The sequence below is a fragment of the Coregonus clupeaformis genome, chromosome 15 (assembly GCF_020615455.1).
Source record: "Coregonus clupeaformis isolate EN_2021a chromosome 15, ASM2061545v1, whole genome shotgun sequence".
Lineage (NCBI taxonomy): Eukaryota > Metazoa > Chordata > Actinopteri > Salmoniformes > Salmonidae > Coregonus > Coregonus clupeaformis.
The window spans coordinates 53832438-53858809 of NC_059206.1; the positions used below are offsets into that span (position 1 = coordinate 53832438).

Genomic DNA, 26372 nt, shown 5'->3' on the forward strand with positions numbered 1-26372 from the left:
ACACGCAAGCAACAACAAAACACAACACCACAGTCCAACCGTACAGATGTCTCCACAAATAGATGTCCTATAGTCTAACACACACAATGACAGAGTCACTCACACTGTTTTGAAATACGCCAAAGCAATAACAGACAATAACTGAATTTCCACATCTCATTACAACTCAGATACAGAGCAGTAAATGGAGTCAGAGACTAGTTGTGGATGTGGTGGGTCCTAGTCTAGAAGAGGATCCTAAAGCAATGACTGTCTGTCACACTGATCTGCTGTCAGACGTTCCCTGGGTAGACAAATCTGAGCAATCACGCCTTGCCACCTCAGACAGAAGAGCAGAGACACAAACACACAAATTGCAGCAGACATGCACACACAGACCTCACTTTACCCCTAACTTAATAATGCAGGGATTTTCCTGCCATTGAGATCCTTGGGCGGGCTGCCTAAGCGCTTTTTCGGGTCGCCTAAATCCAAACAGTGTAATTTTTTGTATTATACATTTTCGGGGGCGAAAAAAGTATTTCAGTGATGACTTAAACGACTAAAACCAGATATAAAGTATGTAGAAAAGAGAATGGACCAATATAGTTTTAAATAATAATATATTTGAGAAATCACCAAAATAAATGCTAGACAGTGTTAGGTTTCCATCCAATTGGCGACAGATTTTAATGTAAATATTCTAAAATCCGCATAGAAATATGTGAATTTTCCCACCAGATGTATTTCCATCAAATTGACTTGTTGGGGATAAAAGGCTGTTCGTGACGACGTAGTGCACATAAAAATTACTTTTGCAGTTAAATTAAATGGGTTTCCATGGCATTTTCAACTCTACTGATGGTTTTGTCAAAATAATAAAGTGTTATAGGCTATAGCGAATGTGCCCACTCTGGTCTTGGCACGGGCGCTCTAGCCAACAGCTCACAGATACAGTGTGGGTATAGCCTACATTATGAGATTATTATTATTTGTCAAACAGCAGCCAAGCATTGATCATCATGTCACCAGAATAAGACCCTCAATATTTATTGGAAAGGAGCATCAAGCTCATCACTGTGCACTTTCACCACCCTGTAAAGTTCATCCAAATTTATTTAATCTGTAGCCTAATAAACTGCATGCTTTCCCGAGTCGTAGTGGGAGGACCACACAACATATAATCGCATGACTCCAAGTTTACTTCGATATAATGGTTATTATATCTATATTTGCACATTAAGGCATTTACACCGCCATTTCTCGCATAATTATTAATGCATAAAAAGGTTGGATGGAAACCCTCGTTAAAATTCCAAAAACAATTAATTTAGCAGTATAGATTGTTATTATGTTTGTGCAAAAGAACACAGCATTAGCCATGGCAAAATGCATGGAATTGCAGGAACTTAGCTTTAAACTGCAACATTTTCTCTCAGCTGCATGGCAAAATGTGTAGAATTGCAAGAAATTTGCTTTAAAACTGCAAAAATATTCTCAGCTTCATCGAGACAATTGTAGAATTGCAGGAAATTGGCTTAAGGTGGTGAGAGTGGCAGGGGATGCGGGGATGGAGTGGCCAAGACAGGGGCCTTTAAAATGTTCTCTAAAATTCAGCGTCGCCAACAGGGCGAACGCATCCCCTGCCACGCCCCCTGCCACTCTCACCACCTAAGCCCCTTTTGATCCAGAAAAACCCCTCTAACGATCATAATAATTGACTGAATTTACGCAACGTTTTGTCTAGACGCAGCGGTCTAAGGCACTGCATTTCAGTGCTTGAGGCGTCACTACAGACCCCCTGGTTCGATTCCAGGCTGTATCACAACCGGCTGTGATTGGGACAATTGGCCCAGCGTCGTCCGGGTTTGGCCGGTGTAGGCCGTCATTGTAAAAAAGAATTTGCTCTTAACTGACTTGCCTAGTTAAATAAAGGTTAAATAAAATACAAATTATATTGCTTTACATAGTGAGGGGGAACCTCACATAATTCCCCCTTTTAAATGCAACCACCCCCTCCCTGTTCACAGCCAATAACACTTAACCTCAGTAGCCTCTTGCATGCAGCCCTCCCTGCTCATAAAAACATGCCCCCACCACCCGGAACAATATCAAAATTTTCCCCGAAGCCTTAGTGCGAGCCTCAAGCATAAACGTAGCCACGGCCAGACCAATGGAGGAGAGGCTGGGAGTCGGCCTGACAAGCTCAAAATAAAGACATTCTGAGTCGAGGGCCCCAGGTTCCGACCGTGGCATTCTATGACTTTATGACTGTTAACCTCGGCCCTATCCCGACCCCCACCCTCCCATCCCTCCCCGACACGGGAACATCTTGGGGGCAGATGCCTAGAAGCCTCAGCCGAGCTCCTGTGTGAGTAGCACTAGTCTAATAAAGCAGCGGCTGCAAAGTGTTTCATGGTAGAATACATTTTACTTTTTAGTCATTTAGCAGACGCTCTTATCCAGAGCGACTTACAGTTAGTGTGTGCATACATTATTTATTTTTTTCATACTCAGGAGAGGAGAGAAACAGCACAGTCTAACACAGAGTTTTATTTTTCAGCGGAACGATAGCCCAACTTGTAAGGACAAAGACGCACCAGAATGGCTTTCCAAGAGGTGTTGAATGTTTGAGTGGTCTAGTCTCAGTCCTCCTGACTTAAATCTGTAGAATTTCAGGGCATAATACTAAGAAGAGGTAAAGTGTTTCAGATTTAAGTTAAATACTCAGGAGCAGAGGAGAGAAACAGAACATAAATCCTTATATGAATATTAGACTAATAAAGACAGAAAGCAGCGAGTTGAGGTGAGAGCAGTGTTGGATTAAAGGACAATAGTGTGCAATGTCCATGCATAATGAGTATGGGACGGTTGAATAGAAGGATTCACAATGTGAAGAAAAGGAAGGCCGCCTGTGTGTCGAAATGTAAAACATTTTAGAAAATGAAATGTTAGATATTCAGAATGGTAGAGAAGAGAACTGCAGGTGCTGCTGCAGTGTTGGTTTCAACTTTCCCACAAAAGCATCTGTCTGAACTCAAGACATTTATGTTTAATAACGCTTTTAAAATTCATTATAGGAGATCAACCAAGTCAGCTTTTTACAGACATTTTCCTTAACAAAAGTTCCTGAACTTTTCTTACCCAAAAACATTGTATGGCTATATCTACGGAGCCCCTTAGATGTCATGGTGGAGAGAAAAAAAACAGCCAGGCTAATCCGTTCCCTTAGTTCTCTTTATTTGTTTCCTCTGGTTTATTATTTGATCCCAACTTCCCTCCCTCAAATGAGTTCCCTCAATATAAAAATAAGTTCCCTCGATATAAACATTTGTTCCCTCAATGTATTTATTAATTTCCTCAATGTATTTATTTGTTCCCTCGGAACTCCCCCGCAGATCGATGAAAGCACCACTGAATGTCGACCACTGTCTCAGCTCTCCATTGCTAGAACTTCTTATGTAGATTACTTCCTCATTTCGTCTAGTTTGCTTTGTCATGCATCCTTGTTAAATATAAGTAGGCCTATACACTTTGTGCAAACTCTGATACATGCCACATGGACAGTCCATTTTCTGCGCCTCTCATCCCAACGACCCAGTGTTTAACCCCACATGCATAGGACTATAGCTAACCTCATCCCCAGGCTATTGAGCAAGCCCCTGAACGCGTTTATGATTGGTTTACAACTGTGCAAGTGACTCAGCAGCAGAAAGGAATGCACATTTATTATTTATAATTTCCAGGAGGCTTCAGTGTTAACAGGTGCAATGACGCGTTCTCATCAGTACACTAGGCAGGAATTCCGGGCAGATTCTAGCTAGCTAGCTAGCTAGCTAGCTACCTATCCTAGCCTGGCTGTTGGCTAATATCCATCTGAAAGTATTGTCATCGCAACAAAGCAAATATCTATTAGTTATAGTTATGAAACGAGTAGAGCCTAACCACTTTAAACCATCTAGCTATCTGTGCCTGGTTGGCAAGCTACATCGCTATCAAGATGGCTTGCTAGCACAGCTGAGTCAGTCAGTCAGTCACACACAAACAGGGCGCGTTACAACGCCTGGATAGGTATTTTATGTATCAGCTAACCACATAATATGTTACAGCAATATGTCAGTTGACACAGTCGATGATGTGGCACGCAACCAGTGGTTGATGCCTGCAAACACACACACACACACACAACTATCTTTGTGGCGACACACAATTCAGTCCCATTCGAAATTCTATTTTCCCTAACCCTAAACCTAACCCTAATTCTAAACCCCCTAGAAATAGCATTTGACCTTGTGGGGACAAACAAAATGTCCCCAGTTGGTCAAATTTTTGTTTGATTACTATAGTTAAACATGTCCACACACACACACACACATTTTTGGGGAAGGCCTTCGGGATGCAAAAGGAGACGCAACGAATAGAAAATCTTGCAGATTCCGAGGATAATAAAATTGAGGGAATTAATAAATACAATGAGGGAACAAAAAAAGAAAGGTTTTGTCTGACATTCTTTTCCCACCATGACCACTATATATAAAAACATTTTACACATTACTTTCTTAAGCCAAGGGAGATTTTCATAATAACAGACCTTGAATATTTTATCCCAAGCGGAATAAAACAGCATAACTTTGATTTGTAGTTAATGGCTGTCTGAAAAGTAATGATCTATCTAGCAGGAGATCAAATAAAGTGAAAAATAATTCTGTGTTGAAAATTAATTGGGCTGAAACGCAGCAGAATTTACAAAGCACTATGAATAAAGGTAAACTTTGAACACATAATATAGTAATAATAGGCCTATAGGCTACAGGTACCCGGATGTTGACTATGCTATGTATATTTGTGGTTGTGTGTGTACATGGTTCTCTGTGCACCGTGAGGCACTAAGCATGCTGAGAGAGAAGAGTGCAGGAGACAGGAGTCAAGGTGAAGGAGAGGAGACAGCGCTCTCTGCTATCTAGGTGGTACTCTCTTAAGCGAAGTGGGGCTGGAAATAATGTAGTTTGAACCTCGGGTGGATAAGGAAGTGAAGTGTTGTAAGAAGACGCCTGTGACACTTGCGCTCTAGCCGGCTGTTTGTGGGGGGTGTGTGTGTCTTGTCTACCCATCAGCCTCTCTGCTTGGCCTCCCTGGTCCCCTCTCTCGGGAGGTAGGGGGTCAGTTCAGTGTCTGCCTCAGTGTCTGTCGGCCTTCCCTACCCCCACGCCATCTCTCACACATCCATGTCCTCTACATGACTCCACACCATCCCCATAGAGACCTGTTAGAGTTAGACCAGGGTACTGGAGGGGGTCCACGAAAATATATATTTATTTAAAGTAGAAAATATATATATTTTGATTTCAATGTTTTTATGAACATCGCTAGCAACAACAGAATAAACACATTTTTAATTACATACCTACAGTACAAAAGAGGAGAATATCTTATTTCTAAGGATGTGAACTTTATTTCTCACTCAAGCAAATTACACTTCTTGGAGATAATTACACTCACTGGAGTATCTGACATACATTACCAGTAAAAGTTTGGACACACCTACTCATTCCAGGGTTTTCCATAATTGTTACTATTTTCTACATTGTAGAATAATAGTGAAGACATCAAAACGATGAAATAACACATATGGAATCATGTAGTAACCAAAAAAGTGTTAAACAAATCAAAATATATTTCATATTTGAGATTCTTCGAAGTAGCCACCCTTTGCCTTGATGGCAGCTTTGCACACTCTTGGCATTCTCTCAATCAGTTTCACCTGGAATGCTTTTCCAAAAGTCTTGAAGGAGTTCCCACATATGCTGAGCACTTGCTGGCTGCTTTTCCTTCATTCTGCCGTCCGACTCATCCCAAACCATCTCAATTGGGTTGAGGTTGGGGGATTGTGGAGGCCAGGTCATCTGATGCAGCACTGGAGGTGTGTTGGGTCATTGTCCTGTTGGAAAACAAATGATAGTCCCACTAAGCCCAAACCAGATGGGATGGCGTATCACTGCAGAATGCTGTGGTAGCCATGCTGGTTAAGTGTCCCTTGAATTCTAAATAAATTACAGACAGTGTCACCAGCAAAGCACCCCCACACCATAACACCTCCTCCTCCATGTTTTACGCTGTGAAGCATTTATTTGTGCTGCAATTTCTGAGGCTGGTAACTCTAATGAACTTATCCTCTGCAGCAGAGGTAACTCTGGGTCTTCCATTCCTGTGGCGGTCCTCATGAGAGCCAGTTTCATCATAGCGCTTGATGGTTTTTGCGACTGCACTTGAAGAAACTTTCAAAGTTCTTGAAATGTTCCATAGTGACTGACCTTCATGTCTTAAAGTAATGATGGACTGTTGTTTCTCTTTGCTTATTTGAGCTGTTCTTGCCATATTATGGACTTGGTATTTTACCAAATAGGACTATATTCTGTATACCTCCCCTCCACCTTGTCACAATACAACTGATTGGCTCAAACGCATTAAGGAAAGAAATTCCACAAATTAACTTTGAAGAAGGCACACCTGTTAATTGAAATGCATTCCAGGTGACTACCTCATGAAGCTGGTTGAGAGAATGCCAAGCGTGCGCAAAGCTGCCATCAAGGCAAAGGGTGGCTATTTCAAGAATCTCAAATCTATTTTGATTTGATTAACACTTTTTTGGTTACTACATGATTCAATATGTGTTATTTCATAGTTTTGATGTCTTCACTACTATTCTACAATGTAAAAAATAGTAAAAATAAAGAAAAACCCTTGAATGAGTAGGTGTGTCCAAACTTTTGACTGGTAGTGTAGGCTTTGAAAAAGCACCTGTGAGTCCCAGTAACTTAGGCCATTTAGCAGACGCTTTTATCCAAAGCGACTTTCAGTCATGCGTGCATACATTTTTTACAAATGGGGGTCCTGGGAATCAAAACCATTATCCTGGCTTTGCAAGCACCATGCTCTACCAACTGAGCTAAAGGGGACCACAGTCTAGGCAAGCTTCCTTGGCTTGGACATTCATTTTTGCCAACACATGGCTAACCTTTGTTTACTCAGCTAAACAGCTGCTATTAGCCGAACAGCTGCACCCAAGACAAAGATCACCATGCGCAATGCCAAGCGTCACCTGGAGTGGTGTAACAATTACCCTGTGCACAAAGCGAGGTCCATACAGAAATGGTTTGTCGAGATCGATGTGGAAGAACTTGACTGGCCTGCACAGAGCCCTGACCTCAACCCCATCGAACACCTTTGGGATGAATTGGAATGCCAACTGCGAGCCAGGCCTAATCGGCCAACATCAGTGCCCAACCTCACTAGCGCTCGTGGCTGAACGGAAGCAAGTCCCCGCAGCAATATTCCAACATCTAGTGGAAAGCCTTCCCAGAAGAAGCTGTTATAGCAACAAAGGGGGGCCCAACTCCATATTAATGCCCATGATATTGGAATGAGATGTTCGACAAGCAGGTGTCCACATACTTTTGGTCATGTAGTGTATCTACCAAATCTATTAAATTTTAAATGTTGTTCACTTCTCCTTGCCATTATCCTTCACCTGATAATAAGACAAGACATGTGAGATTTTTTTTCTCTAACATATGATGGAGGTCCCTGGGTTGCCGGTTTGCCTGGGCGGGGGTCCCTGGGCAAGAAAAGGTGGAAGACCTCTGAGTTAGACTATAGTACCACTCAACCTGAATGAGATCAACACCATCTCAACCTAATAAGAGCAGACTCCAGATATCTCCCTCAAGGTTCTCTCTTCCTACTTAAATTCATACTATACACTTACTATACAACAAATCCTCAATCTAACAGGAACATACTCCACACATCTCCCTCATGGTTTTCTCCTACTTAGCTAATACAATACTAATACGAGCAGACTCCTCACATCTCCCTACCTACAATACAATACACTTATTATACACACATTGCTTTACAGTAGATTACAACAGCGATGGACAGAGAGTTGTGGTTAAAGCATTAACAGTATGTCGCCACTGCTCAATTAGATTTAATAGCCTATGCAGAGTGGCGCGTGTAGCTTGTTGTTGTCTGCCAATCCCAAATCATCAACTACAGTCATAGAGCCTCTGTGTGCGGCAAAGCAAGTTAGGAGATTATTAAATCAATGGAAGATGGAATTAAAATGATGGAATTCAAAGTTAAATGAGAAGGATATGCAACTATGACCAATAGTCAACAGGTAGGCTGCTAATTAATAATCTGAATGGAGGTGTTGTTATTTGTAACTGTACATTCTGAAAATGTACCATACCAGGACTCTACAGTGCAACCATTTTACTCGCATATGCGCCTAAAGAGACCTGGAATTAAGATTTAGGAGCACCAGAGCACCTAGAAAAAAATCACCCAGATGATAATTGTTGTAATGATTACTGCACTGTACGGCAACCCGAGTGCCATGGAGAACATACTGAGAACCATTACTATAAAGAAAATGGCTTGTTACTTCAAATATTTCTCATTGTGCTCCTACATATTTCAATTTAGGCGCACACGTGCTCCTTGTAAAAATGGTAAGCGTACAGCCCTGCATACAGTGTTCCTGGACTGGTTCATAGTCTAATAGGCGGTTTCTTTTTTCTCCCATGAGTCTGCTGCGTATCATGCCGTGTTTGTTTGTGTGTGTGTGTATATTTCCATCCGGGTAAAGGTTAAACATTTTATAAAGACCCCCTTCCCTTTCCTCTCCGCTCCTCTCCCTTCCTCCCCTCCTCTTCCCCCCGTTCCTCCCTCCACTCCTCTGGTGTGGCACTACTTTACCTGACACTGACTTGTCGTTTCCCCCTGGGCGGCAGCAGCACGGTTAGGCCTAGATGGTCCTGGATGATGTGGTGCACGCCACTAAAAGCAGCATGACAGTGTGTTGGAATGGAGGATGACAGAGGAAGGGTAAACAAGGGCTAACAAAGCAAAAGGAGGAAAGGAGAGGAACAACAAAACACCAACATGGCAAAACAACTACAGGCTTTACTACAGGTTCAACTGCATGCATCTACAAGAATTCTAGAATTCTACATGGCAACTAAAAAGTGGTATAAGAGATGATAGACAGACATACGGAACTGCGGCTGGTTGCCGATAGCTGCTGTTGCCGTGGTGACCGATAATTGAGAACTGAGGTTGGCTGCTAGACCGCACTCAACAAGCTGTATAGGGCCATAAGCAAACAAGAAAATGCACATTCAGAGGAGGCGTTTCTCATAGCCGGTGATTTCAATGCAGGGAAAATGAAATCAGTTTTTTTACCAGCATGTCACCTGTGTAACTAGAGGCGACAAAACTCTAGATCACCTTTACTCCACACACAGAAATGTCAAGTTCTAAAATTCTCAGGTAGAACGCCCTGCTTTTATTTTGTCACACTCACAATCGTAAGCTATTTTCTGTAATTAGCTCGCCATTAACTTGTAAATAATGATCTTGTTGTGAGTGTATTTTCCTGTAATAATGAATACAAATTAGCTAAAGTTAAGATGTTGTCAGCTATATGATATGGTCATTATTTGAACTGGCTAGCCAGCTAACTTAATGTTAGCTAGCTAACAAGCTAGAAATGAACCAAAACATTGTTTAGAAAGTTGCATGGTTTGATAGATTGACATATACTAAATTCATTTTTAAAAGGATGGGTTTATTGGTGTTAAAATACACCAGATATGCTATTTTGGACCACCAGGCTGCTGATGTCATTCAGCCTGTCGTTTGTGTTTATACTGTTTCATAACGACAATGACAAGTTTGATGTTGGACGACAATAGAATGTTCATGATGTCACTGCGACAACTGTCTACAGACATGTCGATAGACGTAGTATAAACCAGCCTTTAGTCTTGAAAACTTTGGTTGTTTAGTACACTACTGTACTCATCACTCTGTTTAGCACATGGCCTGTGAATCATTAAAGAGATGGGTGGGGCTAAGGCTTAAGAGATGTGAATGATGCTGAATGGGTATAGACAAAGACGAGCTCTCCAGTAGGTGTACCAAAACATTCAAGGGCCATTTTCTCAAAAGTGGGGTTACAAGTTTATAATCTTTCAAAGCAGACTGTCCCATTGTTCCTCAACTGTAGTATTCATCTCAAATGAAACCAAACTTTATTTAAAAGTGCATTTAAAGTTTGATTTGATTTACTCCTATTGTTTAACTTTGGTTGAGATGTACACTGAGTGTACAAAACATTAGGAACACCTTCCTAATATTGAGTTATACCCCCCTTTTGCCATCAGAACAGACTCAATTCGTTGAGGCATAGACTCTACAAGGTGTCAAAAGCGTTCCACAGGGATGCTGGCCCATGTTGACTCCAATGCTTCCCACAGTTGTGTCAAGGCTGGATGGTCTTTGGGTGGTGGACCATTCTTGATACACATGGGAAACTGTTGAGTGTGAAAAACCCAGCAGTGTTGCAGTTCTTGACACACTCAATCCGGTGTGCCTGGCACCTACTACCATACCCCGTTCAAAGGCACTTAAATATTTTGTCTTGCCCATTCACCCTCTGAATGGCACATACAGTGGGGAAAAAAAGTATTTAGTCAGCCACCAAATTGTGCAAGTTCTCCCACTTAAAAAGATGAGAGAGGCCTGTAATTTTTATCATAGGTACACGTCAACTATGACAGACAAATTTAGAAAACAAAATCCAGAAAATCACATTGTAGGATTTTTAATGAATTTATTTGCAAATTATGGTGGAAAATAAGTATTTGGTCACCTACAAACAAGCAAGATTTCTGGCTCTCACAGACCTGTAACTTCTTCTTTAAGAGGCTCCTGTGTCCTCCACTCATTACCTGTATTAATGGCACCTGTTTGAACTTGTTATCAGTATAAAAGACACCTGTCCACAACCTCAAACAGTCACACTCCAAACTCCACTATGGCCAAGACCAAAGAGCTGTCAAAGGACACCAGAAACAAAATTGTAGACCTGCACCAGGCTGGGAAGACTGAATCTGCAATAGGTAAGCAGCTTGGTTTGAAGAAATCAACTGTGGGAGCAATTATTAGGAAATGGAAGACATACAAGACCACTGATAATCTCCCTCGATCTGGGGCTCCACGCAAGATCTCACCCTGTGGGGTCAAAATGATCACAAGAACGGTGAGCAAAAATCCCAGAACCACACGGGGGGACCTAGTGAATGACCTGCAGAGAGCTGGGACCAAAGTAACAAAGCCTACCATCAGTAACACACTACGCCGCCAGGGACTCAAATCCTGCAGTGCCAGACGTGTCCCCCTGCTTAAGCCAGTACATGTCCAGGCCCGTCTGAAGTTTGCTAGAGTGCATTTGGATGATCCAGAAGAGGATTGGGAGAATGTCATATGGTCAGATGAAACCAAAATATAACTTTTTGGTAAAAACTCAACTCGTCGTGTTTGGAGGACAAAGAATGCTGAGTTGCATCCAAAGAACACCATACCTACTGTGAAGCATGGGGGTGGAAACATCATGCTTTGGGGCTGTTTTTCTGCAAAGGGACCAGGACGACTGATCTGTGTAAAGGAAAGAATGAATGGGGCCATGTATCGTGAGATTTTGAGTGAAAACCTCCTTCCATCAGCAAGGGCATTGAAGATGAAATGTGGCTGGGTCTTTCAGCATGACAATGATCCCAAACACACCGCCCGGGCAACGAAGGAGTGGCTTCGTAAGAAGCATTTCAAGGTCCTGGAGTGGCCTAGCCAGTCTCCAGATCTCAACCCCATAGAAAATCTTTGGAGGGGAGTTGAAAGTCTGTGTTGCCCAGCGACAGCCCCAAAACATCACTGCTCTAGAGGAGATCTGCATGGAGGAATGGGCCAAAATACCAGCAACAGTGTGTGAAAACCTTGTGAAGACTTACAGAAAACGTTTGACCTGTGTCATTGCCAACAAAGGGTATATAACAAAGTATTGAGAAACTTTTGTTATTGACCAAATACTTATTTTCCACCATAATTTGCAAATAAATTCATAAAAAATCTTACAATGTGATTTTCTGGATTTTTTTTCCTCATTTTGTCTGTCATAGTTGACGTGTACCTATGATGAAAATTATAGGCCTCTCTCATCTTTTTAAGTGGGAGAACTTGCACAATTGGTGGCTGACTAAATACTTTTTTCCCCCACTGTATACACAATCCATGTCACAATTGTCTCAAGGCTTAAAAATCCTTATTTAACCTGTCTCCTCCCCTTCATCTATACTGATTGAAGTGGATTTAACAAGTAACATCAATAAGGGATTATAGCTTTCACCTGGTATGTCATGGAAATGATGTTTTGTTCCTAACGTTTTGTACACTCAGTGTAGATGTGTGTATGTACTGATATGCTAGCTATGTGTGACGATGTAAGTTTGTAGTTCCCCTAAAAAGAAAGTAACAAAAAATAAGTTTATGTAGTTCTGTCCTTTAGTTGTCCTTGTCTATTAATATTTTGTTGTGAATGTTCTGTATTATGTATGTCATGTTTCATGTCACAGTTGTGAAGAGGGCACGACAGCGCCTCTTCCCCCACAAGAGGCTGAAAAGATTTGGCATGGGCCCTCAGATCATAACAAAGTTCCACAGTTGCACCATTGAGAGCATCTTGACTGGCTGCGTCACCGCTTGGTACGGCAACTGCAAGGCACCCGACCGCAAGGCGCTACAAAGGGTTGTGAGTACGGCCCACTGGGGCCGAGCTCCCTACCATCCAGAACAACTATACCAGGTGGTGTCAGAGGAAGGCACAAAAAAATTGTCAGACTCCAGCCACCCATGCCATAGACTGTTTTCTTTGCTAATGCATGGCAAGCAGTACCAGTGCACTAAGTCTGGAACCAACAGGATCCTGAACAGCTTCTACCCCCAAGCCATGAGACTGCTAAACAAGACTGCTAAATAGCTAATCAAATGGCTACCCGCTGCTGCAACTGTCTATTATTTATCCTGTTGCCTAGTGACTTTAACCCTACTTATATGTACAGTACCAGTCAAAAGTTTGGACATACCTACTCACTCAAGGGTTTTTGCGAGTGTGCAAAGCTGTCATCAAGGCAAAGGTTGGCTACTTCGAATAATCTAAAATAAAAAATATATTTGATTTGTTTAACACTTTTTTGGTTACTACATGATTCCATATGTGTTAGTTCATAGTTTTGATGTCTTCACTATTATTCTACAATGTAAAAAATAGTGAAAATAAAGAAAAACCCCTGAATGAGTAGCTGTGTCCAAACTTCTGACAGGTACTGTATATAAAATAAAATAAAGTAGGCCACTATCACTAAGAATAATTACATTTACATTTTAGTCATTTAGCAGACGCTCTTATCCAGAGCGACTTACAGTTAGTGAATACATTTTTTTTTATTTTTATACTGGCCCCCCATGGGAAACGAACCCACAACCCTGGCGTTGCAAACGCCATGCTCTATCAACTGAGCTACATCCCTGCCGGCCATTCCCTCCCCTACCCTGGACGACGCTGGGCCAATTGTGCGCCGCCCATGAGTCTCCCGGTCGCGGCCGGCTGCGACAGAGCCTGGATTCGAACCAGGATCTCTAGTAGCACAGTTAGCACTGCGATGCAGTGCCTTAGACCACTGCGCCACTCAGGAGTGATAATAATGCATTTAAGGCCTTGACAATGCATTGATATTCAAATTATAACATTCTAAAATATGTGAGAATAATGTAGACTGAATACATAAATTGGATGCATGGCAATTTTTCTATAGCCTATGTGCCTGACGCAGGCACACATAAAGCCATGAATAGCTATAGCGTTAATCTCACCATTAGAATCTCACTATTGCCGTTTTTAGAATGAGAAAGTGATCAAAAACCAGGTTCCTTTTGTAATGGAAGGATTTTTATGGAAAGCCAAGTTGAAGCCAGCATTAGACGTTGTCGTCCTCATAATAACCGCGTGTCCTTTAATTGAAGCGGCAGGAAACAAACGGAAGTGGCCACATCTCAACAAAAAAAAAGGATACAAAATAAAATCACTGAGAATTATAAGGGAGCAGGAGAACTTCTAAATTGGCTACAATATTTACAAGGACTTTTCAAGGACCAAATGTAGGCAATGTCAGATTTTCAAGGTAGGCCTATACCAGTACTTGAATTCCTGCACTCCAAATTCAAGTAGGCTACTTCAAGCCACTTGTATCGTTTAAAATTGCAGGTGTAACATGGACAACTAAAATGTATGTCAAGTTATTTAATTACCAAATCATATTGTGAAGCCCACGGGGCTATGAAATTTGTTGTCATTATATCCAGAATAATTAATAGGAATAGCATTGGGTGTTGCGCAATAGTCTATCCTACGCAATTGCGCACAGTAGACTCGGACAATCCGAGGTACAAAAACATATGAAAACATGAACTCATTACCTTGATGCTTTCTCTGTTAAATCTAACGAGACATTGCTGTAAAATCAAGCAGACAACAACAGATGATCAACATAAATTTGCTAGGGATATTGGATCCAACATGGATCCAGGTACAACTGTCTTCACCGGCGAATGAGACACCAAAATATTCTGGACATTCCTCGCAAACACCTTTTTTTCCACCACTTGGGCTGTTATTGCGCTATCACATCAGCTGTTCGTCACTTGACTGTTATTCCGAAAATTCCTTCCTGGATCAGATGTGTGAAAATATCACAGCGTAATTAAACAGTGACACCAAATGCGCATCCAACAAGTATTATGCATAATTATTGAAGAACCAAGTTAATGAGTATCGATTTAGGTTTTAAGTATCAAGGTAAGATTACTGTTTTGGGTTTAAAGCATTCAATTTTGCAATCACATACATTTTTGGGGATCTGTGTGCCCATGAAAATGGTTTTCACCCTGTAACATAAGGAGACACAAAATGTTTTGTAGTTAAACTGCATTTCTGAGATCTTTATATGTCTAATTTAACTGATTAATGCTTAATATATTATATAATTTACACAGCCATAAATCCAAGGACAGAAAAGTCATGTTATATGTCACACGATTTCTGACAAATCCGTCAAGACAACAACTACGAGAAAGGGTTTTAAACATAGGTTTTAAATCAACTCGTAAATCAATTTTATTGAATATAGCTATGTTCCCCCCTTATATCTTAAATGTAATGACGTGAAAAAACATTTGCAGATTATTATCAATGACTTATCAACAGCTGTAACAAGTTGTCCAGTGTAGGAAATCCTCACTGGTACCCTAGTTCATAGAAAGACCACAGGCTCCAGACAGAATACAGCAAGCATGTTTATTTATATGTGTGTGCGCGCGCATGTGCGTGCGTTCATCTGCCCTCATCTGTGTCTATATAGAAAACATTTAAGGTCATTCAGGTTCGTTGGTAGTTGAGGAAAGGCAGAAGATTCAAACCAGGTGGTGAGACAGACAGACAGACAGACAGACAGGCATGTGGTAGCCAGCTCTACTCATCTACAACTTGCGCGCACACGTGCATGCAACACACGAACACACACACACACACACTGACATGCCCAACCATCCATCCATCCACCAATCACAGAACAGATTCTATGTTCAACACATTTAGAAGTAGAGGATGTCAAACGTGGGATTCCTTCATCTTCCTCTTAAGCCCATGAAACTACGTAGTAACACAGTAGTGTTTCCCCACTCTACCCAGTAAGCAAGTGGCTGATAGTGGCTTTGGTGTGTGGATATGAGCTTCCAGCTAGCAGATTGACTGCTGTGGTGGCTCTTGATTAAAAAATATGTAAATCACACACACTCTCCAACCCCATTCTTCAACCCTACACCACTCTTTCCTGATAGCACCAAATACTTGGTTCGTGTCTTGGGCATAGGCAGGGCGGGGGTTATAGGAAGTTTGCTTGCTTGGCTTGGAGAATTGCTAATTTGAGATAAAATGGCTACACTCCAAAGCCAGCCTTGCTGTTTTTCTCAATTTACTATATGACTCTTAGATTGTCAAGAGAATATCACCTTCCAGCTAACCCATCCCAAGTAATCAGTCCATATAGAAAGTCCTTCCCTGTAGTCAGTGAGAGGTTAGGCAGAAATTAAGCACTGAAAATAAGCCTTCAGGAGTATCGACTCTCTGAACCATTCTGAAACGTTGCAGTGGGAAAGAAGAAACATGTTCCCTGAATCGAGGCAGTAAGAAGCACACTTCTGTAAATCAGGTCTAATTCTACCCAGTTGCCATGTTGGCAAAATTCAAAACGTGTGCGTGTTTCTCCCTCCTTTCAGACAGCAGCCTTAGCAGCCTCCCCCACCCTTCGTCTGCAATCCACGGCAGCTTCCATCCACTGACAACAAGCAAGCAAATAAAGCTTTTCAGCAGAGCCATTGTTAAGAACAGGGTGTGTGTGTGAGTTTGCATTATTCCATGTTAATGTCCTGTTACATGTGATTAATATTTAAATATACAGTAGTTTGTTCATGTACGCATGAGTTGTTTCGTTAATACAACAAATCAGGAACAAATTGCATCTGTATATCTATACTGAACAAAAATATAAACACAACATGTAAAGTGTTGGTCCCATGTTTCATGAATGGAAATAAAAGATCCCAGACATTTTCCATATGCACAAAAAGCTTATTTCTCTAAAATGTTGTGCACAACTTGTTTACATCCCTGTTAGTGAGCATTTATCCTTTGCTAAGATAATCCATCCACCTGACAGTTGTGGCATATCAAGAAGCTGATTAAACAGCATGATCATTACAAAAGGTGCACCTTGTGATGGGGACAATAAAAAGCCACACCAAAATATGCCGTTTTGTCACACAACACAATGCCACAGATGTCTCAGGTTTTGAGGGAGCGTGCAATTGGCATGCTGAATGCAGGAATTTCCAACAGAGCTGTTACCAGAGAATTTAATGTTCATTTCTCTACCATAAGCCGCCTCCAACGGCGTTTTAGAGAATTTGGAAGTACGTCCAACCGGCCTCACAACCGCAGACTACGTGTAACCACGCCAGCCCAGGAACTCCACATCTGGCTTCTTCACCTGCGGGATTGTCTGAGACCAGACCTCCGGACAGCTGATGAAATCTGTCTGTAATAAAGCCCTTTTGTGGGGAAAAACTCATTCTGATCAGCAGGTCCTGGCTCCCCAGTGGGTGGGCCTGGCTCCCAAATGGGTGGGCCTATGCCCTGCCAGGCCCACCCATGGCTGCGCTCCTGCCCAGTCATGTGAAATCCATAGATTAGGACTTAATGAATTTATTTTAATTGACAGATTTTCTTTATATGAACTGTAACTCAGTAAAATCATTGAAAATTGTTGCATGTTGCATTTAAACTTTTGTTCAGTATAGATGCATATATAGATGCATGTCTGTGTGTTTACTGTGTGCTAGTAGACAATGATGGTTTTATGCCGTCTATAAATCCCACTTCTTCATGGTGTGAATTAGCAATGAGATCTCCCGCTATAAGCATTTGAGTAAATTGATTGTGTGCCTGTTCCTCATCTGGAGGGTAGGGTTAACTGATGGATATCTAACTAGCTAGTGCTGTCTACATGGAGACTACTTTCCCCCTACCTGCTTGCCTGCCTGTCTGTCTGTACACTGAATGTTTCAGAGCCAAACAACTTGACATTTCTGAGAGGTGACAGTAGCTGTAGCAGAGACGTTAACAATAGAGTAGACAGGCAGAGTATGTGTGCGTGTGTGAGAGAGAGAAGAGAGGAGTGCCATTCTACTTCAAAAGCACTAAAACAAATCCTATAAATTAAAATAAAAACACTCCTTTCTCTTTTTTCTGAAAAATTAATAATCTGCATTCCCACCGCCCTTGACTTGAGACATAAAGTAATCCTGAAAGGGAGATGAATATTCCTTATCACATTGGGGTGTATAAAATCATGAATAGTGCACACTACATACACATGTTAATGTATAGCGATGAGGATTAGTGTGTTTGATACAAGGGAGTACTGCAGGCATTGTTAGCAGAAAACAGGATCCCCATTATATTGAATGGAAAAATGGCGATCTTTGTGGTCAATCTTCATGTAAATAAATAAAAAGTTTGGTGGTACCAATAATTGCTTCTAATACACCAGACGTACAGTGGGGAGAACAAGTATTTGATACACTGCTGATTTTGCAGGTTTTCCTACTTAAAAGCATGTAGAGGTCTATCATTTTTATCATAGGTACACTTCAACTGTGAGAGACGGAATCTAAAACAAAAATCCAGAAAATCACATTGTATGATTTTTAAGTAATTCATTTGCATTTTATTGCATGACATAAGTATTTGATACATCAGAAAAGCAGAACTTAATATTTGGTACAGAAACCTTTGTTTGCAATTACAGAGATCATACGTTTCCTGTAGGTCTTGACCAGGTTTGCACACACTGCAGCAGGGATTTTGGCCCACTCCTCCATACAGACCTTCTCCAGATCCTTCAGGTTTCGGGGCTGTCGCTGGGCAATACGGACTTTCAGCTCCCTCCAAAGATTTTCTATTGGGTTCAGGTCTGGAGACTGGCTAGGCCACTCCAGGACCTTGAGATGCTTCTTACGGAGCCACTCCATAGTTGCCCCTGGCTGTGTGTTTCGGGTCGTTGTCATGCTGGAAGACCCAGCCACGACCCATCTTCAATGCTCTTACTGAGGGAAGGAGGTTGTTGGCCAAGATCTCGCGATACGTGGCCCCATCCATCCTCCCCTCAATACGGTGCAGTCGTCCTGTCCCCTTTGCAGAAAAGCATCCCCAAAGAATGATGTTTCCACCTCCATGCTTCACGGTTGGGATGGTGTTCTTGGGGTTGTACTCATCCTTCTTCTTCCTCCAAACACGGCGAGTGGAGTTTAGACCAAAAAGCTATATTTTTGTCTCATCAGACCACATGACCTTCTCCCATTCCTCCTCTGGATCATCCAGATGGTCATTGGCAAACTTCAGATGGGCCTGGACATGCGCTGGCTTGAGCAGGGGGACCTTGCGTGCGCTGAGGATTTTAATCCATGACGGCGTAGTGTGTTACTAATGGTTTTCTTTGAAACTGTGGTCCCAGCTCTCTTCAGGTCATTGACCAGGTCCTGCTGTGTAGTTCTGGGCTGATCCCTCACTTTCCTCATGATCACTGATGCCCCACGAGGTGAGATCTTGCATGGAGCCCCAGACCGAGGGTGATTGACCGTCATCTTGAACTTCTTCCATTTTCTAATAATTGCGCCAACAGTTGTTGCCTTCTCACCAAGCTGCTTGCCTATTGTCCTGTAGCCCATCCCAGCCTTGTGCAGGTCTACAATTTTATCCCTGATGTCCTTACACAGCTCTCTGGTCTTGGCCATTGTGGAGAGGTTGGAGTCTGTTTGATTGAGTGTGTGGACAGGTGTCTTTTATACAGGTAACGAGTTCAAACAGGTGCAGTTAATACAGGTAATGAGTGGAGAACAGGAGGGCTTCTTAAAGAAAAACTAACAGGTCTGTGAGAGCCGGAATTCTTACTGGTTGGTAGGTGATCAAATACTTATGTCATGCAATAACATGCAAATTAATTACTTAAAAATCATACAATGTGATTTTCTGGATTTTTGTTTTAGATTCCGTCTCTCACAGTTGAAGTGTACCTATCATAAAAATGACAGACCTCTACATGCTTTGTAAGTAGGAAAACCTGCAAAATCGGCAGTGTATCAAATACTTGTTCTCCCCACTGTATGTCCTTGAACCGATTATTTTAAAATCGCACACATAAGAAGTTAAGGATAATTTAGTTGCTAATGTCTGTGGCAGCCTGCAGTACCCCGGTCGACCTTCAACTTGAGTTACTCAATGAGAGGGGGCAGCACCGAGAAAGCCTGCAGCGTCACTTCCTGGAGTGGCCAAAACTGCACGTTATGTCTCCATGAGACGGCATCTGAACAGACTTAATTTGGCTTTAATGCGATTTCAGTCTTCTCATAGGAATGAATGGTGTCACATGATCAATGGCTTTGTCCATTCATATATACAGTCATTGGTTTGATAGGTAAATACATTTATCCTCTCTCTATATATACACTAGCGTTCAAAAGTTTGGGGTCCCTTAGAAATGTCCTTGTTTTCGAAAGAAAAGCAATTTTTTTGTCCATAGAAATACAGTGCAGACATTGTTAATGTTGTAAATGGCTATTGTAGCTGGAAACTGTAGATTTTTTATGGAATATCTACATAGGCGTACAGAGGCCCATTATCAGCAACCATCAGTCCTGTGTTCCAATGGCACGTTGTGTTTGCTAATCCAAGTTTATCATTTTAAAAGGCTAATTGATCATTAGAAAACCCTTTTGCAATTATGTTAGCACAGCTGAAAACTGTCGTGCTGATTAAAGAAGCAATAAAACTGGCCTTCTTGAGACTAGTTGAGTATCTGGAGCATCAGCAATTGTGGGTTCGATTACATGCTCAAAATGGCCAGAAACAAATAACTTTCTTCTGAAACTTGTCAGTCTATTCTTGTTCTGAGAAATGAAGGCTATTCCATGCGAGAAATTGCCAAGAAACTGAAGATCTCGTACAACGCTGTGTACTACTCCCTTCACAGAACAGCGCAAACTGGCTCTAACCAGAATAGAAAGAGGAGTGGGAGGCCCCGGTGCACAACTGAGGAAGAGGACAAATACATTAGTGTGTCTAGTTTGAGAAACAGATGCCTCACAGGTCCTCAACTGGCAGCTTCATTAAATAGTACCCGTAAAACACCAGTCTCAACGTCAACAGTGAAGAGGCGACTCCGGGATGCTGACCTTCTAGGCAGAGTTGCAAAGAAAAAGCCATATCTCAGACTGGCCAATAAAAATAAATGATTAAGATGTGCAAAAGAACACAGACACTGGACAGCGGAAGATTGGAAAAAAGTGTTATGGACAGACGAATCGAAGTTTGAGGTGTTCGGATCACAAAGAAGAACATTTGTGAGACGCAGACCAAATGAAAAGATGCTGGAGGAGTGCTTGATGCCATCTGTCAAGCATGGTGGAGGCAATGTGATGGTCTGGGGGTGCTTTGGTGGTGGTAAAGTGGGAGATTTGTACAGGGTAAAAGGGATCTTGAAGAAGGAAGGCTATCACTCCATTTTGCAACACCATGCCATGCCCTGTGGACGACGCTTGATTGGAGCCAATTTCCTCCTACAACAGGACAATGACCCAAAGCACAGCTCCAAACTATGCAAGAACTATTTAGGGAAGAAGTAGTCAGCTGGCATTCTGTCTATAATGGAGTGGCCAGCAGAGTCACCGGATCTCAACCCTACTGAGCTGTTGTGGGAGCAGCTTGACCGCATGGTACGTAAGAAGTGCCCATCAAGCCAATCCAACTAGTGGGAGGTGCTTCAGGGTGAAATCTCATCAGATTACCTCAACAAATTGACAACTAGAATGCCAAAGGTCTGCAAGGCTGTAATTGCTGCAAATGGAGGATTATTTGACGAAAGCAAAGTTTGAAGGACACAAATATTATTTCTATTAAAAATCATTATTTCTAACCTTGTCAATGACTACATTTCCTATGCATTTTGCTATATTTCCTATTCAAACTAATTTCATGTATGTTTTCATGGAAAACAAGGACATTTCTAAGTGACCCCAAACTTTTGAACGGTAGTGTATATAAAAACAATCAGTGTAGTGTAGGGTCAGGCAGCAGAGGAGCAGAGGCTGAGGAAGTGAGTCCCAAATGCTACCCTATTCCGTACATAGTGCACTATTTTTACCAGAGCCCTATGGTAGTGCACCAAATAGGGAGCCATCTGGGACGCATACAGAGAGATGCTGCTGGGGAGATAGACTACTGAGATAAACACTGATCTATTGGTTTAAAGGCCAATTATGGCCATTTCTCTGGCTGGTATATTCCCAGACTAGTAATGATTTATGTTTCCCTTATTGGTTGTGATCACCTTTACAGTATTTCTACATGAGATATTGTGTGTGTGTGTGTGTGTGTGTGTGTGTATGCGGTGTGTGTGTGTAACCCTAGCTGGAGTATTGCCTCGTGATTCTGCAGCAAGGTGTTCCTGCCAGGGGAAAGATTTGTCCTTAAGCCAGAAAACTCTGACAAACAAGACCGCAGTGTCCTCCCTGCCAGCAGCGCGGGCGCGCGCGCACACACACACACGAGTGTGCGCACACACACACGAGTGTGCGCACACACACAGCAGTGCAGAGAAAACAGAGCAGAGCGCGTTCCCACTGGGCACAAACTGATTGAATCAACATTATTTCAACGTAATTTGTCAAAGTATTGTGACGTGGAATCTATGTGGGAAATACATTTGTATTTGAAAAAAGTAATCAACTTTTGTTTTGAGGTTGAAATTTCAACCACAAGATTATGTTATCATGGTAACAAAATTTCAACATAGACAAACTTGTATAAAATATGTTGAATTTGTACATTTAAAAACAACGTCAGATCTTCAACGTTATATCTATCAGAAAAAATAACAATAGGCTGGGCAGTACATCCTACTGGATAATTGTTCTATCTAGAGCTACCCTTTGGCTTAGTCACTGACTATTACACCAATGTGCTATTGTGAGAATGATTGTTGAGAGATATAAATATATAAAAATATAAATGCAAAAGGCAACAATTTCAAAGATTTTACATTTCATATAAGGAAAACAGTCAATTGAAATAAATTCATTAGGCCCTAATCTATGGATTTCAAATGACTGGGTGGGCTTGGGAGGGCATAGGCCCACCCACTTGGGAGCCAGGCCCAGCCAATCAGAATGAGCTTTTCCCCACAGACAGAAATACTCCTCAGTTTCATCAGCTGTCTGGGTGGCTGGTCTCAGACGATCCCGCAGGTGAAAAAGCTGTATGTGGAGGTCCTGGGCTGGCGTGGTTACACGTGGTCTGCGATTGTGAGGCCGGTTGGAAGTACTGCCAAATTCTCTAAAACGTTGGAGGCGGTTTATGGTAGAGAAATGAACATTCAATTGTCTGGCAACAGCTCTGGTGGACATTCCTGCAGTCAGCATGCCAATTGCACGCTCCTTCAAAACTTGAGACAGCTGTGGAAATGTGTTGTATGACAAAACTGCACATTTTAGAGAGGCCTTTTATTGTCCCCAGCACAAGGTGAACCTGTGTAATGATAATGCTTTTTAAGCAGCTTCTTGATATGCCACACCTGTCAGGTGGATGGGTTATCTCGGCAAAGGAGAAATGCTCCTTTACAGGGATATAAACAAATTTGTTCAGTATAAATAAATAAAAAACACTGTTGCTATTGAAATCATTCCAAAGGGTAGGTTTTACAGAGCAAATGAAATGTGACCATACTTTACCACTCATATATTGTATCATCAATTATGCTATTTAGGCCTATATACACAAAAGTATGTGGAAACTCATTCAAATGAGTGGATTTGGCTATTTCAGCCACACCCGTTTCTGACAGGTGTATAAAATCGAGCACAGAGCCATCCAATCTCAATAGACAAACATCGGCAGTAGAATGGCCTTACTGAAGAGCTCAGTGACTTTCAACGTGGCACCGTCATAGGATGCCACCTTTCCAACAAGTCAGTTCGTCAATTTTCTTTTTGCTAGAGCTGCCCCGGTTAGGTTTTACAGAGCAAATGAAATGTGACCATACTTTATCACTCATATATTGTATCATCAATTATGCTATTTAGGCCTATATACACAAAAGTATGTGGAAACTCATTCAAATGAGTGGATTTGGCTATTTCAGCCACACCCGTTGCTGACAGGTGTATAAAATCGAGCACAGAGCCATCCAATCTCAATAGACAAACATCGGCAGTAGAATGGCCTTACTGAAGAGCTCAGTGACTTTCAACGTGGCACCGTCATAGGATGCCACCTTTCCAATAAGTCAGTTCGTCAATTTTATTTTTGCTAGAGCTGCCCCGGTTAACTGTAAGTACTCTTATTGTGAAGTGGAAACGTCTAGGAGCAACAATGGCTCAGCCACGAAGTGGTAGGCCACAGAAGCTCACAGAATGGGACCACCGAGTGCTGAAGCGCCTAGCACGTAAAATTAGTCTGTCCTCGGTTGCAACATTCACTACAGAGTTCCAAACTGCCTCTGGAAGCAACTTCAGCACAATAACTGTTCGTTGGGAGCTTCATGAAATGGGTTTCCATGGCCGAGCAGCCGCACACAAGCCTAAGATCACCATGCGCAATGCCAAGCGTCCGCTGGAGTGATGTAAAGCTTGCCACCATTGGACTCTGGAGCAGTGGAAACACGTTCTCTGGCGTGATTAATCACGCTTCACCATCTGGCAGTCCGACGGACGAATCTGGGTTTGGCGGATGCCAGGAGAACGCTACCTGCCCGAATGCATAGTGCCAACTGTAAAGTTTGGTGGAGGAGGAATAATGGTCTGGGGCTGTTTTTCATGGTTCGGGCAAGGCCCCTTAGTTCCAGTGAAGGGAAATCTTAATGCTACAGCATACAATGACATTCTAGACAATTCTGTGCTTCCAACTTTGTGGCAACAGTTTGTGTAAGGCCCTTTCCTGTTTCAGCATGACAATGCCCCCGTGCACAAAGCGAGGTCCATACAGAAATGGTTTGTCGAGATCGGTGTGGAAGAACTTGACTGGCCTGCACAGAGCCCTGACTTCAAAATAAATTGGAACGCCGACTGCGAGCCAGGCATAATCGCCCAACATCAGTGCCCGACCTCACTAATGCTCGTGGCTGAATGGAAGCAAGTCCCCACAGCAATGTTCCAACATCCAGTGGAAAGCCTTCCCAGAAGAGTGGATGCTGTTGTAGCAGCAAGGGGGGGGGGGGAATCAACTCCATATCAATGCCTATGATTTTGGAATGAGATGTTTGACGAGCAGGTGTCCATATACTTTTGGTCATGTAGTGTTGCATTTGCAAACAGCTATTGTCTCAATTTAACCCAGAATAATAAAAAAAACATAGACGATCCAATAGGCCCAGGGTTTCCAGCTCTGGTGATTTCGAATGTAATGATATTTAGTGACAACATTTGAAGGAAATGTGTCTTCTGCAGGATAGTTCCATTTGTGCCACTGACTAAATCTGGCTTTAATTCCAGTTTGTCTACAAATTAATCATTGACATGTTGGATTCACGTCTCCATCTCAACCAAAAATCTAAGTTAAAGAATAGGACTAAATCAAATCCAACTTTAATAGCACTTTAAATAAAGTTTGTTTTTATTTAGTCCTATTCTACAACTTTGATTTTCCAAACTGGAATTAAAGGTAGACTAAGTATGTGGCACAGATGGAACTATCCAAGCAGAAGATACATCAACTTTAAATATTTATATTTGGTTTCATATAATCTCAACTACAAATACAGGTGATTTGGTTCTGCTATTAGATGAATCTGTTGTATATAGTAAATAAACAAAATATTGTATCTGACATTGTATTCCCATTGGAGCTTTGCTGTACTTTTAAATAGTTGAAAGCGCAGTGATCGGCATTTGTGTCACAACTAAACCAAAAATCTGACATTGTTTTTCCATTGGAATTTGGTTGTGATTTTAGATGGTTAAAAGTATAGTGATAACACATTGGAAATTCAACTAACTTTTGGCTGAGTGGGTGAATATAGGTTGTAATCTCATTGAGCAACGTCTCAACCAAATATTATCCAATTATCAATTTTGAAATTACGTTGTGTGCCCAGTGGGTTCTGTCAGACCGTGTACAGAACGCTGAGTACACATCCATCACAGAGAGAGAGGGGGAGAGAGAGAGGGAGACAGGAGAGAGAGGGAGGGGGGACAGCAAGAGAGTGAGGGAGAGAGCGATAGAGACAGGAAGATGGAGGGAGAGAGAGAGGGGGAGAGAGAGAAGAACAAGTGAGAAAGTAAGAGATGAAAGCAAGGGGAGAGAAGTGATGAGGAGAAGTCAGGGTCAGAGAGAGGGTGAAGGAAGGAGAAGGGCCACAGATGAAAGAAGAGACAGAATAGAGGTAGATTTTGAGCAAATAGAGAGCGCCACCACAGGGAAAAGTCAGTAAGTCAGCCAGCACAACACGACTAGACAGGTCCAAAATCTATACAGTAATCTTTTCTGGGTACTCTTTCTGTCCCCCTCTCTGCTTCGCTCTCCCTCCTTTTCTCATTCCGTCTCTTACGAAGGTCTACCTATCTATATAGTGTACCGCCCCCTCTACCTATCTACAGTGGGGAAAAAAAGTATTTAGTCAGCCACCAATTGTGCAAGTTCTCCCACTTAAAAAGGTGAGAGAGGCCTGTAATTTTCATCATAGGTACACGTCAACTATGACAGACAAAATGAGAAAAAAAATCGAGAAAATCACATTGTAGGATTTTTAATGAATTTATTTGCAAATTATGGTGGAAAATAAGTATTTGGTCACCTACAAACAAGCAAGATTTCTGGCTCTCACAGACCT

At 42.0% G+C, this 26372-nt stretch overlaps 1 protein-coding gene across 6 annotated transcripts in view; it reads right to left on the bottom strand.

Moving 5' to 3' along the window:
* LOC121582725 (CBP80/20-dependent translation initiation factor) overlaps positions 1–26372 on the bottom strand; it is a 145913-nt gene that overhangs the window by 51289 nt on the left and 68252 nt on the right. For 4 of the 6 annotated variants that reach the window (XM_041898779.2, XM_041898778.2, XM_041898781.2 and 1 more), the window contains one exon: positions 8743–8823. The exons of the other annotated variants lie outside the window; for them this stretch is intronic. In XM_041898779.2, coding sequence (XP_041754713.1) covers positions 8743–8823 — 81 coding nt within the window. The remainder of the gene's footprint in view (positions 1–8742; positions 8824–26372) is intronic. 6 annotated transcript variants of the gene reach the window in all.